The 14,707-nt window shown below is 43.7% G+C and overlaps 1 protein-coding gene across 6 annotated transcripts in view; it reads right to left on the minus strand.

Annotated features, from left to right (window-relative positions):
• The window catches only part of CFAP74 (cilia and flagella associated protein 74), a 36,494-nt gene that overhangs the window by 6,521 nt on the left and 15,266 nt on the right, over positions 1 to 14,707 (minus strand). For 4 of the 6 annotated variants that reach the window (XM_032131700.1, XM_032131704.1, XM_032131701.1 and 1 more), the window contains 13 exons: positions 14,540 to 14,657; positions 13,485 to 13,597; positions 12,907 to 13,029; positions 11,789 to 11,910; positions 9,103 to 9,231; positions 6,040 to 6,127; positions 5,520 to 5,693; positions 4,183 to 4,316; positions 3,300 to 3,576; positions 2,723 to 2,830; positions 1,938 to 2,083; positions 597 to 731; positions 105 to 214 (listed from right to left, as the gene is read on the minus strand). In XM_032131700.1, coding sequence (XP_031987591.1) covers positions 105 to 214; positions 597 to 731; positions 1,938 to 2,083; positions 2,723 to 2,830; positions 3,300 to 3,576; positions 4,183 to 4,316; positions 5,520 to 5,693; positions 6,040 to 6,127; positions 9,103 to 9,231; positions 11,789 to 11,910; positions 12,907 to 13,029; positions 13,485 to 13,597; positions 14,540 to 14,657 — 1,777 coding nt within the window. The remainder of the gene's footprint in view (positions 1 to 104; positions 215 to 596; positions 732 to 1,937; positions 2,084 to 2,722; positions 2,831 to 3,299; positions 3,577 to 4,182; positions 4,317 to 5,519; positions 5,694 to 6,039; positions 6,128 to 9,102; positions 9,232 to 11,788; positions 11,911 to 12,906; positions 13,030 to 13,484; positions 13,598 to 14,539; positions 14,658 to 14,707) is intronic. The other 2 variants (XM_032131703.1, XM_032131702.1) reach the window with 2 other exon arrangements.

Below are 14,707 nucleotides of genomic sequence, written 5' to 3' on the forward strand. Positions count from 1 at the left end.
ACTAAGGGCTAATTTCTATCCTGACTTTTGAAAATGCAAAACTCTGCTCAGAAGAACTCACCGTCAGAGAGAAACCACTCAAAATCAGAATTCAAATTCCATACCTACAGCAATGTCCCCAAAATTGGCCACGTTGTTCCCGGTGTCGGAAGTGATCAGAACAGGCGGGGCTACAGCGGGGCAGTGCAGCTCCAGGTACAAGGTGTTGTGAGGGCTGGAGAGAGAGCAAAGGAGTTTGGGGAGTAAAAGGGCAGAGCTCTGGGATCACACAGAGATACCAACCATTGCCAGGGATCTGCTGTGTCACAGGGTGTCGCTGCTCTGGTGTGACAGCACAGCACAGGGCTCGGTGACTGAGTGACTGTGCCTGAGCAGAGATGAGCTACAGCTGCCTCAAAGTTTTCACACAATTATTCCTTCAGCTGCTTTGATATCCATGTGTTTGATTCTTATCCAACTGGTGGGCTGGGAGCATGAGTTTCTACCACTGAGCTATGAAGTAATTAAGATCAGAAAACAAATTTCTCCCCCAAATGAATAAATTAGCAAGCCCACCATTTCCCCCTCACATCTCTGGGTTATCCAGCTGCACCCACCTGCAGGTTAAGTTCCCAGAGCCCTCCTCTCCAGTGGCGTGGCCACTTGCAACAAAGCATGGGATGATGTATTTGTTAAAGCTCCCTCTGAAACTCCTCATCAGGGAAGCCTGGGCTGCCCTATAAGAATCAGAACTAGAGAATCCAGGAGTAAGAATTATCTCAGTGAGTGACAGAGCAAGAAAAAGATCAAATAAATATTTGCTGAGCTATTTGTGATAATTGTTTCTTAGTCACACATTCAAAATTGAATGTAACAGTGAAACTAAATAATTGTCAGTAGTGGACCCACCCTACAAAGTGGCTGGCTTTTGTTGCCAAAAGAGAATAAAAATGAAGAACCCAGTTAACAGATGTTACCCTAAAGATTGCAAAAACCTCAATACAATTTCCTTTGGTTGAATACATCAAGTACTCCTTTGGTTGAGTACACCAAGTGTCTTCCAATACTTCTACATCATTTCAGTGACATGTAAGTAAACACACAGGATCACATTGCTCTAATGCAATACTAGGTAATACTTCTAAAATAGGGATTTTATTTTCATGATCTCTACTGAAAGTATTTAAAAATTATAATTAATGGATTGCAATGAATATGGGATTTTAGTAAAAGATATCAAAACATCCAGTACAGCCAAATGCCTGTATGTATTTACTTCCAAATACTTCCAGATTCCTGAGATTGGGCAGAAGTGTGGCTCTGAGAAGTTGAATTACCTGCTACACAAGGGCCCTCAAGTATCAGATTTTGCATGTGAGTCTCCCAACCTCCAGCCAGCAATGCTGTTGATGTTAACTCTCCCTGAGGGGCTCACACTGCACAGGGACTGCTTCAAATGCACATTTTCCAGCAGCATTTCACTGCCAGCACTGAGGCTGACCATGACTAATGTGCTGGACTGTGTAAGCCCTCAAATTAAAAACAGAAATTACTCCCTGCTGTGGATTTGGGCCATCAGCTGGTTCTCGTACATCTGTTCAGAAAAGGTTTTTTGAGTAGTTTCTGTTGGTCCCCAAGTTGAGCTTTTCAGCTGCCCTTTCCATAAACCCCGTGTTGGCTCAGCCCCATCCGCCCGCACAGCCCCAGCTCCTGCTCCCTGACAGATTCTTTGAAGTCTTCAATCCTTCTGATGCATAAAGGGATTCTTTGCCTCACATGAGAGGGTACAGCTGTGTGGCTCACAAGCAGCACTAATTTTGGAAACAGCCTCTGCAACACAGCTGAAGCTGTTCCCTCTCCAGTTTGCTCTCTTGTCTACCTACAGCTTTAGTAGATTTATTAAACTACTTCTAAAGAGAATGTTGTCTGTGTAGTACAAGATGCTTCTGTTGACTTACTCAGGCTTTAACTCTTCGGGTTTTGGCTCTTTAGGGCTATTTACAGCAGTCAGGCTTTTCCTGCTTCCAGCCTTTCCTCCAGGAATGGAAACACTTGATTTCTTTTGCTCTTTCTTTGCATCTTTCTTCTTTTTGCCCAGCGGAGACTGAGGGGGACCAAGACAGGAGTGAGCAAAGGCACAGCCCTGGCCCAAGGACACAGAGCAAGGAGGGGACACAGAGCAGGGGACAAGGGACAGCAGGATTATGGTGACAGCCCACAGACACAGTAGCTACTAAAGACAAATTTCCATTAATGTAAAATAAAAAAATTAAGTTGAAACGGACATATTTTACCACCTCTTAGAAGAAGAGGTCTCCTCTTGGAGCAGATGAGTAGAAGTCTGCATCTCATGGGAATTTATCTCATAATCAGAGACAACCACAGGTGCTCACATAAATTAACTGACCTGAGGGTTGCATATAAAGTCCATGGATGTTATAAATCTGCAGGAAGTGTAGAAGCTTTTTTTTTTAAAGAGTATTGCAGTTGGAATTTGCAACAAAACCCTCTAGGAATACTTTGGAAATTGTGAGCATGCAATTAAATTATTGCTCAGTGAACAGGCCACACATTCAGTGCACCAGCACAGGCACACTCTCATCCTTTACAGGCAGGTCTTGCATGGACCATGAGCTTGGGCTTCATTAATATGCATATAATTTTATGATAAAAATACCATCCAGAGAAACAAATATCTGGAAGTGACAGACCAGCAGCATGTGCTGTTCTTAGCATTTCTTACTTGTACTCCTGCCTCTGGCACAGCTGCTGCGCTGAGCCTCCGCGCTGCCTCTTCCCCGATTTGCTGATCCGACAGCGCCGGGCTGAAGGACACTCGGATGGAGCTTTTCTGGGAATGTGAGAGCACACACAGGAGTGAGGGCACAGCTCAGCCCTCAGGCACGTGTGACACCTACAGAGCTCAACAGGAGCACAGGAGCAGCACAGAATCCACACATCCAGTACCCTGCTGCTCTAAGTGAATCACAGCATCCTCGGGATAAGGGCACCCACAGCTTTTTTGGAAGTCCAGGATGTTACACCGGGCTGGGTTTACATGACCAATACTTTTGACATTTAAACATTCTTCAGTTAAATCACAGTGACAACACTGGGGACAGAACACTCCCATAAGGCATTAGCCAGATTTGGTGCTTAACCCTCCTGTCTGATCTAAAACATTCTTTCAAACAATACAAAATATTCCAGCTATTCTAACAACAACTGATGTTTTGAGCTTTGTTTACAAGTGACAGCCTTTGTAAGGATGCAGATGATCAAAGATTCAGCAGAACACCCAACATTTAAAGTGAATTTACCTGCCCAGGCAGCACAGTTCCCACAGAAGGTGTAATAGTCACAGGACAGTCTCGGGGCACGTGGAACTCAAAGGAAGTGGGGCCAACTGGGACAGGGTCCCCACTGCCAATCCGTGGGACAGGGTGAGTGAGGGGGTTCCCATCCACGTGGGAATTGATCACATTCAGAGTGGCTGAAGACATGGAGTTCAGGGCTGTAGCAGCAAACTGAACCAAGGAATGAGACAATTCAAGAGGTGGGTGGACTCCAACTGCTTTGCATGACAGCTTGAATTGTCTAAAAATAAACACATGATAAATTGTCTCAGCATAAAATAGTGTCTTAATCAGCCCGGAAAATAGGGAGCTAATCCTGTAGTCCCTATTTAAGCAGAATTTCAAGCTTGCAATGGGAATTTTGCCTAAAGATGAACAATAATACTATCTATTTTTAATGCACAATTGGCCAGAGTCCCTGCTTGAATTCTTCCTCTGTGAACTTCTGGAAATACATCCAGTCAAATCAAAGTTTATGCCATCATTATTGCAGTAGCATTGGCTTAATGCATGGAGCATTTTTATAAAAAAGAATTCCTTCAGTAATTGTGCCGAAAAAGCAGCAGAGCACTGCAGGTTGAGGGCTTGGAGCTTGGCTGTGGGACAAGGATAAACTTGAGGAGGGGGGTGGGAAAAGTCATCTCAGTAAAGACAGACATGTAAACCAAGGATGAAACCAACAGGCACCGAGCAACTCTTGCAACTGGAGAATTCCCACCTTCCTCACGTGCTTATCCCAGCCTCACCTCCCCAAAGCAGGCAGGGATTTAATTTCTGATCTGGGTCAACAGTGGGAGCCCAATGTGATTCATGTTTTAGCTTCCCTGCTGTCCATCCATTAACACACCTGTTGATCTCTGTCCTGCATGTCAACTCAAAGCTGTACTCTTTTGCCTTGGTGGCTTTAAAGATTATGTCCAATGTCAGGCTTTCCAGGGGAAGAATAATTCCAAATCCATCGTTGGGTTGAACTTCAACAAACTTCAAAATGGCAGGATAAGAAATCATTAGTTAAATTATCAGTTTATTAATAAATTAAAATAAGACATTATTGGCAAGATTTAAAAAAATTGGTATCAAATGTGGAACTGTCAGGAAAAGAAAAACCTTCCAGGGAGAAGTTTTTGTCTGAGTCAGTGCCCAGAGTCTGAGGGGCAGAGTTCTCATCTCAAAGTAACTCAAAAGGCATTAAGTCCATTAACTCAGATTTCAGGAGAATCCCTTCCCCAACTGTGGAAATCACCTTGCTCTAAGGTTTATTTACTCTTCATAGACAACTGACTGAAATATGATAAAAATCTCAGCAGCTGCCCCATGTCTTTGAAAGCTGATTCCTGTCTGAGGCACGGACACCACAGGGACAGGAGCAGTTCCACATCCACAGCTGTACAGTGGCTTGTGCTTGAGTTGAAGATGATTGAAGAAAGTCTCCCCATCGCACTTTAGGCTCCTCAGGAAACACATGCTGAGAAGTGAAACTTTCATGAAGCTGAAGTTAACAATTTCTTTTAGCTACTCTTTGATTTTAATCCCTAAACCAGCAGAGAACAGGACAATGCCTATTTACCTGCCAGGCTCCTCCAGCTCTGATGCCAGTCTGCCCCAACCATTTCACACTGTGATCACCCTGCTATTATGGAGCTTGAGGAACCAACTTTGTGCCAAAAGTTATTCAGGACACCCCGCCTACATGAACCCAGCAGCTCCTGTGATTAATTCTGTGCTTCCAAAAGTCACCCAGAAAGTGCCCAGGCATGGGTCGGGACGGTTCCCAAGGAGCATTTTAAAGACAAAGCCTTTGGGCACTTGGTGCAAAGTGGGCACATTCCTCAGCCTCAAGGCCACAGCCACAGCCCCAAGCCTGTTTTATTTAATGGTAAAAGTGTCCTTGGTGTTTTCTTAGGAGATCTCTCGGTGTAAAAACCCAGGAATTCTAATAGGAAAAGATGAGGAACAGGAAAATCTCCTCCCAGGTGTTTGCACTGCTTGGCAAATGCAGAGGGTGTCACCCAGTGAGATTCACACACTCCAGGACAGAACCAAGCCGGGTGCCTCCACAGGAGCAGGATTCCCATGGGCTGCAAGAACCAGTCATGGTTTATTTACACTCACACTGGAACACGTTCCCATGACACTGAAATCTATTTTGACAGCAGAGGGGGTGTGTGTGGGATAAGTCCGTACCTCTGGCAGTCCCACAAATCCAAACTCCTGTGGCAAGATGGATTTGTTTGTGAGGATGACATTTGCCTGCACAGCTTCATAGATCGTGCAGTATCCAAAGTTGATCTGTGCTGGGCTGATTTCCAAATCAGAAGTAGTAACAATGGCATGGACAGTAAAATTAACTTTTTTAGCCTGAAACAAATGCAAGAGCACAGGATAAAAACCTCCATCTGTGGGTTGTAAGGACAGGATTGAAATGAAATATCCTCCACAAGGAAAAGTGCAAGAAAAAGTTACTCTGTTCCTTGACAGTAACATGAGATCAGCACTGAGAAGAAAGGATTTGACTTTCTGTATTGCAAACGTGACAAGAAAAAATGATCAAATCTGTATTAGTACTTTAAGCTTCTTTTACTATTATCACAGAACCTCAATTAGTCAAGAACTAATCTAAAATTAGGTATTATTAAGTGAACATTCACTAATATAATTTACATAAACTGTCAGTCTGATAATCAGCATCACAAAAATCTCTAACCTTGTCCACGAGCAGGATTGTCACTGGGACCTCCAGGATTCCTGTCTCTGCATTGAAATAGCTCCCTGCATCTTCTGGAAGAGACTGCCTGAAAATCCAAAAGTACAAATCCAAAGTACAGTCAGTGCCATTAAAACATTCTATTTTCTTACTAAGGGAAATAATAAACTTTTGATGGATTATTTCTGAACAGAAAGAACAACAAACTGAATTCTGTTACTTAAGGGCCAAAAGTTTTATTATTCACAGCTTTTAATCTTAATTTAATTCTCCTCAAATAAGAGGATTCACCTGGTTAAGCATCAACTCCAGTTCTTCACTGAAGGGAAGAATCATTAAAATTTTGCTTGCAAGACAAATGCAAGTATTAGAGAAAATGGAAAAAGAATGGTGGAAGAAAATGCCAATTAAAAATTATTGACCTGTGAAGTCCCACCTCCTGACCAAGGGAAAGAAGATGCAGTCAGGTCAAGAATATTCTGGATTTGCCCCAGATTTCCTTCAGCCTGGCATCCCCAGGCAATGCTCTGAGCAGGAGGGCACGGGCTGCAAGGCAGTGATGTCAGAATGATTGACCTTGTACAGTTATATTGGATTTTTTTTGTTTGTTTTTAAAGACAGGATTTTGGACACGCAGGATTTTAAGGGAGGTCACAGAGGTCAGCATCCATTTATCCTTTTAAAAAAATGCCATCCAGTCATTTAAAATTCTGAAAAATTAAAAGCTTACTCTCTAACCAGAATATAAACCCTGTGCATCTTTGCTGCAGCCCCAGCACGTCACCAACCCAGCCCAGGCAGTGGCTCCCTTTGACCACTGAAGTTAATGATCAGCCTGAGGCAGAACCACTTTGTATCCCAAGGCAGAGACATGAAGTGAACAAACCTGGGGCCCAGCAGTGCCTGGTTACAGACCAGCTGAAGAATTTATAAGGAATATGCAGCTTTTCTGTAGGTGAAGCATCTTGCTGTCACAAGCTCCATTTCAGAGCTTCAAACCAAGACAATACAAACCTGGAGCATTTTTAGCTCTGCTGCACTATTTTTATCTCAGAGCACCACAGTGAGTTGCTTCCTGTTCTTGGGTCTCCACAGTGCTCATGTTCTACTACTACTCATGGAATTAATGCAACTCTTTAATGTATTGTTAAAGAATAAAAGTAACACCCACTCAGTCACCATGGTGATCCAATATCTTGCTGTTATTTTGCAACAAGGGTGATGTTCAAAGGTGTTGGGAAGTTCTTTACAGATAGAACTGGGGTTAAGTATAAGGGAGGAGTAGAGCATCAGCTTTCACTTTGTCACAGGACATCTGAATAGCAGAAGAAATTAATCTATTTCATAATAATCCAGAGGGGGAAGAAAATACTTGTAACTGTACGGACACAGGGATGGACTCTAAATTAGCTGCTGTGCCTCAGGGAAAAGGTCCTGGAATCCTTCAGAAAGTTCTCTGAAAATGGCACAATTAAAGAGAAGCACAAAAGATAAATCAGATTTAGACTGCCAGTACCTGCAGGACTAGTTCCAAATGCAGGGAACTACAGGATGTGGTGTTTGGGAATTCTGAAAGGCACCAGAGCAGAGAACTTGCCTTCAACTAAACAGGAAATGTTGGCTTCAAACTCCCAGCAGTTGGGTTTTGGAACACCTGCCCGAGCACATCCCTGTCCACAGAACACTCGGGAGAACTTCCCGAGCCTTCAGGGAGCTCCCTGCTCTCTTAGCACTGCTGAGTGGGGGGTTCTTTTCCCTTTGGTGTCACTATTAATTCCCTTCGGTGGAGCACTATTAATAGAGCTCCTCATGCCAGCTCACGGAGAGGCCCTCATGGAAATGTGTCACTGGCTCAGTGCTTCCCCGCAGCTCCCAGCTCCGCGCCGCACGCGCTCCCCCCGCATTAGGTCTTTAAAACTGATCTGTACCTTCAAACAGCCAGATACTTATTTAGTGTGTCAGAAATGCCTTAATCTCATCAAATCTCCTTTCTAAAGCTTCCCTGTTTTTTAAAGGAAGATTAAGGTTCTAAATCCAAGCTCTGCTTCCATCCACTCGGAGAGGGTAACAGTGCTTCGCAGCAGCTGAAGCTGAGGAACTGAAATATGTCATCATGTTACTGTTGTTGTAATCTGATGGGATTTGAGATGCTGCAAGAACTGTAAATACTTTCAGTTCTTTGAATACTAACCTGGTGAAAATTTTGCCATCAGTGATTAGACTCTCAGGGTAGAATCCAGAGGTGCTGAGCACATCTGTGAGAACTCAAACATCCATAGGACTAAAAACCCACATCAAAGAAGCAGCAGGTTTGCAGCAGCAGTCAAAGCCAAAGCCATTGAAGTATTTGGCTGTACACCAAAATTAATTCCATATGTCATTAATTACTTTTTGAAAAGAAATATCCTGCTGAATTCCTTAGGATGGCAATGATGAGGTAAATAAAATTAACAGTGGTCAATGGGAGCTTTGGTATTTAAATTTTTATAAACTGGAATTGTTTCCCATCACTGAGCTATGTTTGTAGATGTATCATAAAATGGAGAAGCAAAATTTGCTGGGATAAAGATTTTAGCATCATGAGATATTACATAAAACACCATGTGAAATTCAAGATCAATACCTTCATCATTTGGAGAAAAATGTACCTGGGGAGGAGAGATATGGACAGGAAGCCCAACCACTCTCACCGTAATTAGCAAGCACAGGAGTTCTTGTCAGAAATTATTCAATCAGTGATCCATGAAGCAGCCACCTGCCTCAATAACCTCCCTCCTGGACAAGAATAGAACGGGAGCAGCCTACCAGGAATGCGAGAGCTCGGATTGTCACAGCGCTGCTGCCACCACAGGGAGGGCATTGCCTCACAGCCCTGGCAGCCAAGCTCATTTCCTCCTGGAGCATCTGGCAGCTTCCAGGGGGACAGGGGGGAGACCAGACCTGCACTGCAGCAGCACTGCGAGGTCAAGCCTGGACAGCAGGAGGGAACAACAACCCTGCTCAGCTTTTCCACTGACACTGTCTGAAATCCTGAGAGATTAGAGTTGGATTAATGTTGGTTACCTGGGCAGGAACTTGAGCTGTGCGCTGAAGGATGACTGAGCCTGGATGTAGCCTGTTTTTGGAAGCAGCTCCATGTGCTTGCTCAATTCTCTGCACACCTCAAACTTCAAACGCAGCGTGGTTGTTGCTCTGCAAACACATCAGATGTGCTCAGGTGCCCCTTTGAGGCCACTTCAGCGACTCTGGAGTCTGAGCCCTCCTGCCCCCACCCCTGCTTTGTAATCAGAACAATCCCAAGCTTCCTTTGAAAATGATGGGCATGGAAAGCTGCTACAGCAAGTTCACACAGTTGTGCTCTCTTTTAAGTACAGAAAACAAGACTTGGAAGTTCTGTAACAAACCCAGCTGCAGTGCAAACAGTGCACAGACTGATCCAAACAGAACTGTCAGAGCTCAGCACAGTGCTAAGTCGGGTCGGGGCGAGTCAAGGCCAAGCTGTTGTGAAATATCAGCTGATTATTTGCTCCTAACATACACTGGCTCTGTCTGGATCAATAGGAGGACTGAACCCTGGTGGCTTCCTTAAACAGATGTAACTTGTCCTCCACCAGCAGAGATTCTGCAGGGCTGGAAGTCACAGCGTGGCTGAGCTGGTCCTGCCAGCTCCTCTGCTAAACCTTGGGATCAGTTTGCCCTAGGAATGGCACACTGGAAGCCAGGGATCCTCTGCCTGTCTACTGAATTCTGGCCCCGTCATAGCACAGCAATAGCCATGGATCATCCCCTGCTTTGGAATTTTATGCCTAAGTGCAAAATTGCCGAGCAATTTACAAATATTTCAGCTTGTCATTCTCCTTCCCCTGGACTGGTTTCCAAGCTGTCAGGCCAGATGGTCTCCTCTAAATCAACAGCTACAGCAAGTGGGGTTGGGAGCCTGCAATGATTTCTGACTGTTGACAATCTAAGAGAATTATATACTACTTCATTAAATCAGTGCAGATTATAACCTGCCAAAGAAATTACTTTTCAAAATGATTTCTATTGAACATGATTCTGATAAGACACTTTCACCCTTTATGCTGCTTATTTATGCTGCCTGATTACCAGGGTCTTCATGACCAGAAAAAAAACCCCAAACCAAAACCCAGAACAAAACCAGTATTAACAATATTTTACTATTCACCAGAGTTTGCTGGGACATTCCAGTGCCAGAAGTATCTGAATCACCTGGAAACTTTATCTTCCCCTTGTGCTACAGCCTACAAGTCACAGCCAGTGGGACAAGGCAGGCTCCAGGAGGAATCCTCCTCCTGACACACCACAGGGAAGTGTCAGGAGCTCCTGGAGGGAGAAACTGCTCAGGCCACAACAGGATGAAATCAATCCACTTTTGCAGGATAAAGAGTTGACACGTTATATTCCTGCACATGAAATACACTGAATTTCAGCCCGCCTGACTGTATAACAGGCAATTTTTCCTAATTATGAAAATTGTGTGATAAATCAAAGCCTTGACTTGCCAAGGTGCCAAGGACAGGCTACTACAGATTAAGTGCTCTTAATTTAGTGAAACTTGGCAAAGGATCAGCAGGATTTTTCCCTCAGTTAAGAAGTTTTGCCCTAAGCAATTTGACAGCTTCTATCTTTGGGATCCCCTTGAACTCTTAAGTTTTATTAGGAGACTTATTCTGCTTCTATACTTATAAGTTTTATCCCTGGGTTATCTAGACCAAGTAAAATCACTTACATAACAACTTGTGCTTGTCATATCTGTAAGCTGAATTTCTGAGATAACAGCTTTACTCATTTCTTTCCAACTGTGAAGAATCTCTGCAGTCTTTAATTCTGGTAAGAGGTTTAGAATGGATGCCTTCCGCAGAACCAATCTCTCCCCCACCCTCCCACAAACCCACCCCAATCCTATTGAAATAGCCTCTGAGAAATGCAAATTGTTAAAATAAGAATTCCATAGTGACTGCATTAGGTGGAGGGAAGACACCCAGCACCTGAAGACAATTAAATGTTCTCATAACTGCTTTTTAATAGCAGGAAATCTCCAGAAGCCAAGGAGCTGGAATATTCCCTTTATATCACAGTGCAAACAGAACCAGTCCTCAGACATGACTGACTTGGACTCTGAAACACCCCGATATTTTCCCCCTGTCAATCACTGTCTGGTCACTCTCTGGGTGATCAGAGGGATCTGTCCCTCCAGTGCAGTGCTTAAGGCCCACACAGGTCAGGAAAAGCTGCACCTTTCCCATTTTAGAGTGAATGCAATAGGACCGACATGATTTATCCAGCATCTAATCCCAGGTCTGGAAAGACTCTCAATAAAAAGCACAGCTGGCATGAAACTGGCTTGCACATCCTAAGTCCCCCCAGGACTTTAACTGAATGCAAAATAGCTGAGAAACAACAAAATATTCTTACATAAAATTTCCTGGCTGAATCAACCCAATGTGCACTTAATTTTAGACACATTTAATCTCCCTAAACGTTTAGTGTGCAAATTCCACATGAGGTGTGGTTTTGCTGTTCCCTAGGGGTTTCACAGCTCTCCCTAAGAACAGGAACAACACAGGGAATCTGGTAGGAGTGAGCAGGTGTGTGGATATTTCACAGCTCGGGCTGGTGTTGGGGGTCTGGGATTGCAGGATGCCCAAGCCCAATTTCCAGAGCCCAGAGGGCTTTCAGGATGTGCCCCTGGAGTGCCAAGGCCAGAGCCACCCCCAGGGCAGCTCACCTGCTCCGCACCTCGACGCTGTCCTGGTACAGCCGCTCGTACAGGCAGATCCTGAGGTCCACGCTGGGCTGGGGCACCCAGATGGGCACATCCACGGAAACTCCAATGGCACTGAAGTTCAGCTGGCAGGGCAGGAATGGCAGGGGATTAGTTCTGTTAGTCTCAGGCTCTCACTGACTTACAGCAAGAATTCCTGCTATAAATACAGCAGAATAAAATATTTTATTATTCATATTGCAACAGGTTCTTTAATTAGGCAGACCTAGGAAAATCATCTGCAAAGTAAACCCAAGACGTTACAGTGCCCCAGCAGAAAAACACAATTATACTTTGGTTTGGATTCTTTGACAGGGAACATGAAAGAAGAGCATCTGCCCATGATACTGAAAAGAAGTATTTGAAGTGCCTTTAGCTGAAGTGAATGGGCCCCAATCCAGGCTCCCCCGGGGCTGCAGCTCGTTCAGCCAGCACAGAAATGCAGTGAAGGCAGCACAGGGCTGTGCTTCCTGCAGTGACCCGGGTCTGGCACCAGGGCCCGCAGAGCTCAGCCCTGGAAAAGCTGATCCTGGAGGAGAAGGTGCCCACAGGAGCCTCAGCAGGTGTCTGCAGCTCCTTCTGCAGCCTGAGAGAGAGCCAAGACTGGCTACTGAGCTTCTGGGAAGTTTATCTTTATTTTTTGGCAAGCTTCTATGAACTTTTCCAAGCAGAATTTGGCTTTCAATAAAATTTAGAATCACAATATGCTGAAGTGGTAACTAAAGTTGTCATCTCTTCCAGCTTTCACACATCAGCTTCACTACTGCCTGCTAAATAATTCCAATTCTGATAGATCAGAAAGAAAATAAACTATGTGGGTTGGGAATAAGGGAGAATACTTCCACATTTGTTTCTAGGACATGAGATGTTTTCCAATATGATGCCTGATAAAATGGGAATATCAGGATTATTTGCATAGAAATTTAAGAGAATGAACAGGTTTAATAAACATCCTGCAGCAGAAATAAGAGCTATGACTTAGAGAGTTACCTCGCATCAAACTACCTAATACATAATTCTTGAGAAAAGCACAAATCAGAAGATTTTAAACTATTTCACACGTTTTGAAGCAGGTCACTCACTGGTTTGCAGTCTGGGTTGTCAAACACAATCACAAACTCTGCCCTCACATCTCCAGGGACAGCTGGGACAAACAGGACTGGAATTTTCACTGAGCTGAAGGGTCCAATCTCACCCTCAGTTACCTGAACAACAACAATGAAACTCTAGAAATTGCACTGAAATAAAGAAGCTGTGCATACTCACTAGACTCACTCTGGTACACCTGGTTTGTAACTAAATTGAACTCACTATGCACAGGAAAAATCAGAACACTAATATGGCTCAAATCTGACATTTCCCAGATATTCTTCCTGTGTTGTCACCAGACCTTGTTTAACCACAGAACCACATAGCAGAAAAAAAGAGTTGAACACTGGGAAATGGGAATGTGCACAGAATCTTTCAGCTCAGATATGTCTCTATAGATCAAAGGAAAGGAGAAAAGTGTACTGTGATTTCATTTTAAGAATTAACTGTGATACAGTGATGTACAGTGAGCTTGGAATGACCATGTACTTAAGCATTTCTCACCAGAGCAATTTATTTTATGTAGGCTCAACCTAGTGAAATCTTGTCTGGATCTCAGGATATTCATTACCTTTCCAAGCATAATTTCAACTGGTATTTCTTTGGGAGAAAGTTCCACTAAATTATCTGCATTGTCTGTGTCCAGATCTGATCTGGTATTTAATTCTCCTTGACCAAGTTGTTCTGAGGAAAGAAACAAACACAAAACACAACAAAATGCTGGATGTGTGTGATCAAAAAAAATCCGACAATGCACAAGTACATTAATTTGGGTCAATATTGCAAATCCAGGCACGTATAGCAGTGATGGGAAAACTGGAGTGTCTGGAAGGAAATATTCTTTTGGCCATCCAGCTTTAGTCTAGTTTGGAATTCTACCTGAGGCACTTGAGCCTTCCACTACTGAGTAACAACATTAAAGGTTCATTGGGACAAGGTCTGTATTGGAGATTGGTACATCCAAAATGCAGACTCAGCTGGAAGTGGGGTTGGCCTTCAAGAGCAACTTCAGTGGGATAATGCAGCCAGAAGGACCTGTGAAAACCACTCACAACCTTTTCACGGAACTTTCAACTTCCTGAAATTGGAATGGTGAATATTGGGAAGAAATGTTAAAGAACATAGATAAGAAAGAAATTAAGACAGTCTTTCTTCTGTAAGACTGGATTTTATTAAGCACATAGTAAACATTAGGAATGAGATGGAAAATGTCTGAGGAGGTTCATCTTTCTGCTTCCTTGTTCCTAGAATTACAGACTATAAAAATAAACCTGTCATGTGGATTGCTATTCTGAGAAGTGGGGATTCAGTTGCTGAGACAAGGATGATGTTAACAATTTTGCAATTTCTGAAGCTGGTTGGGTTCTCTGTTCTTCTGAGACTGAATTGTTGATCACTAATGAGCAGTGAGGTTCTCTGCTGCTTTTGATATAATGGTGTCAGGACATTATTTTTAGTCATTTTCTGTGAGGCAGCATACAAAGAAATATAACATTACTCCCAGAGTGATGAGCTACTTAATTTACTGAGTAACTTTGCAAACTGAATTGCACAGTTCATTACAGGAGACTACAGATGGATAAAACTTGGGGAGGTACAGGGCCATGTCCCAAAGCATCACCTCACCCATGGCACTGCTGCTCTTGGGCTCCTGGGCTGCACAGTCCTTGTTTTGATCCCCAGCTGCCACTGGACTCTCGCTGCTTTCCTCTTCAGGGTCACAGGCACTGGAATGTTGAGTGACCTATTAGGAAACACAGCAAAGGATTTTCTCCCATGGCTGTTCCTCTGCCT

Source organism: Corvus moneduloides, chromosome 22, assembly GCF_009650955.1.
Source record: "Corvus moneduloides isolate bCorMon1 chromosome 22, bCorMon1.pri, whole genome shotgun sequence".
Taxonomy (NCBI): Eukaryota; Metazoa; Chordata; class Aves; order Passeriformes; family Corvidae; genus Corvus; species Corvus moneduloides.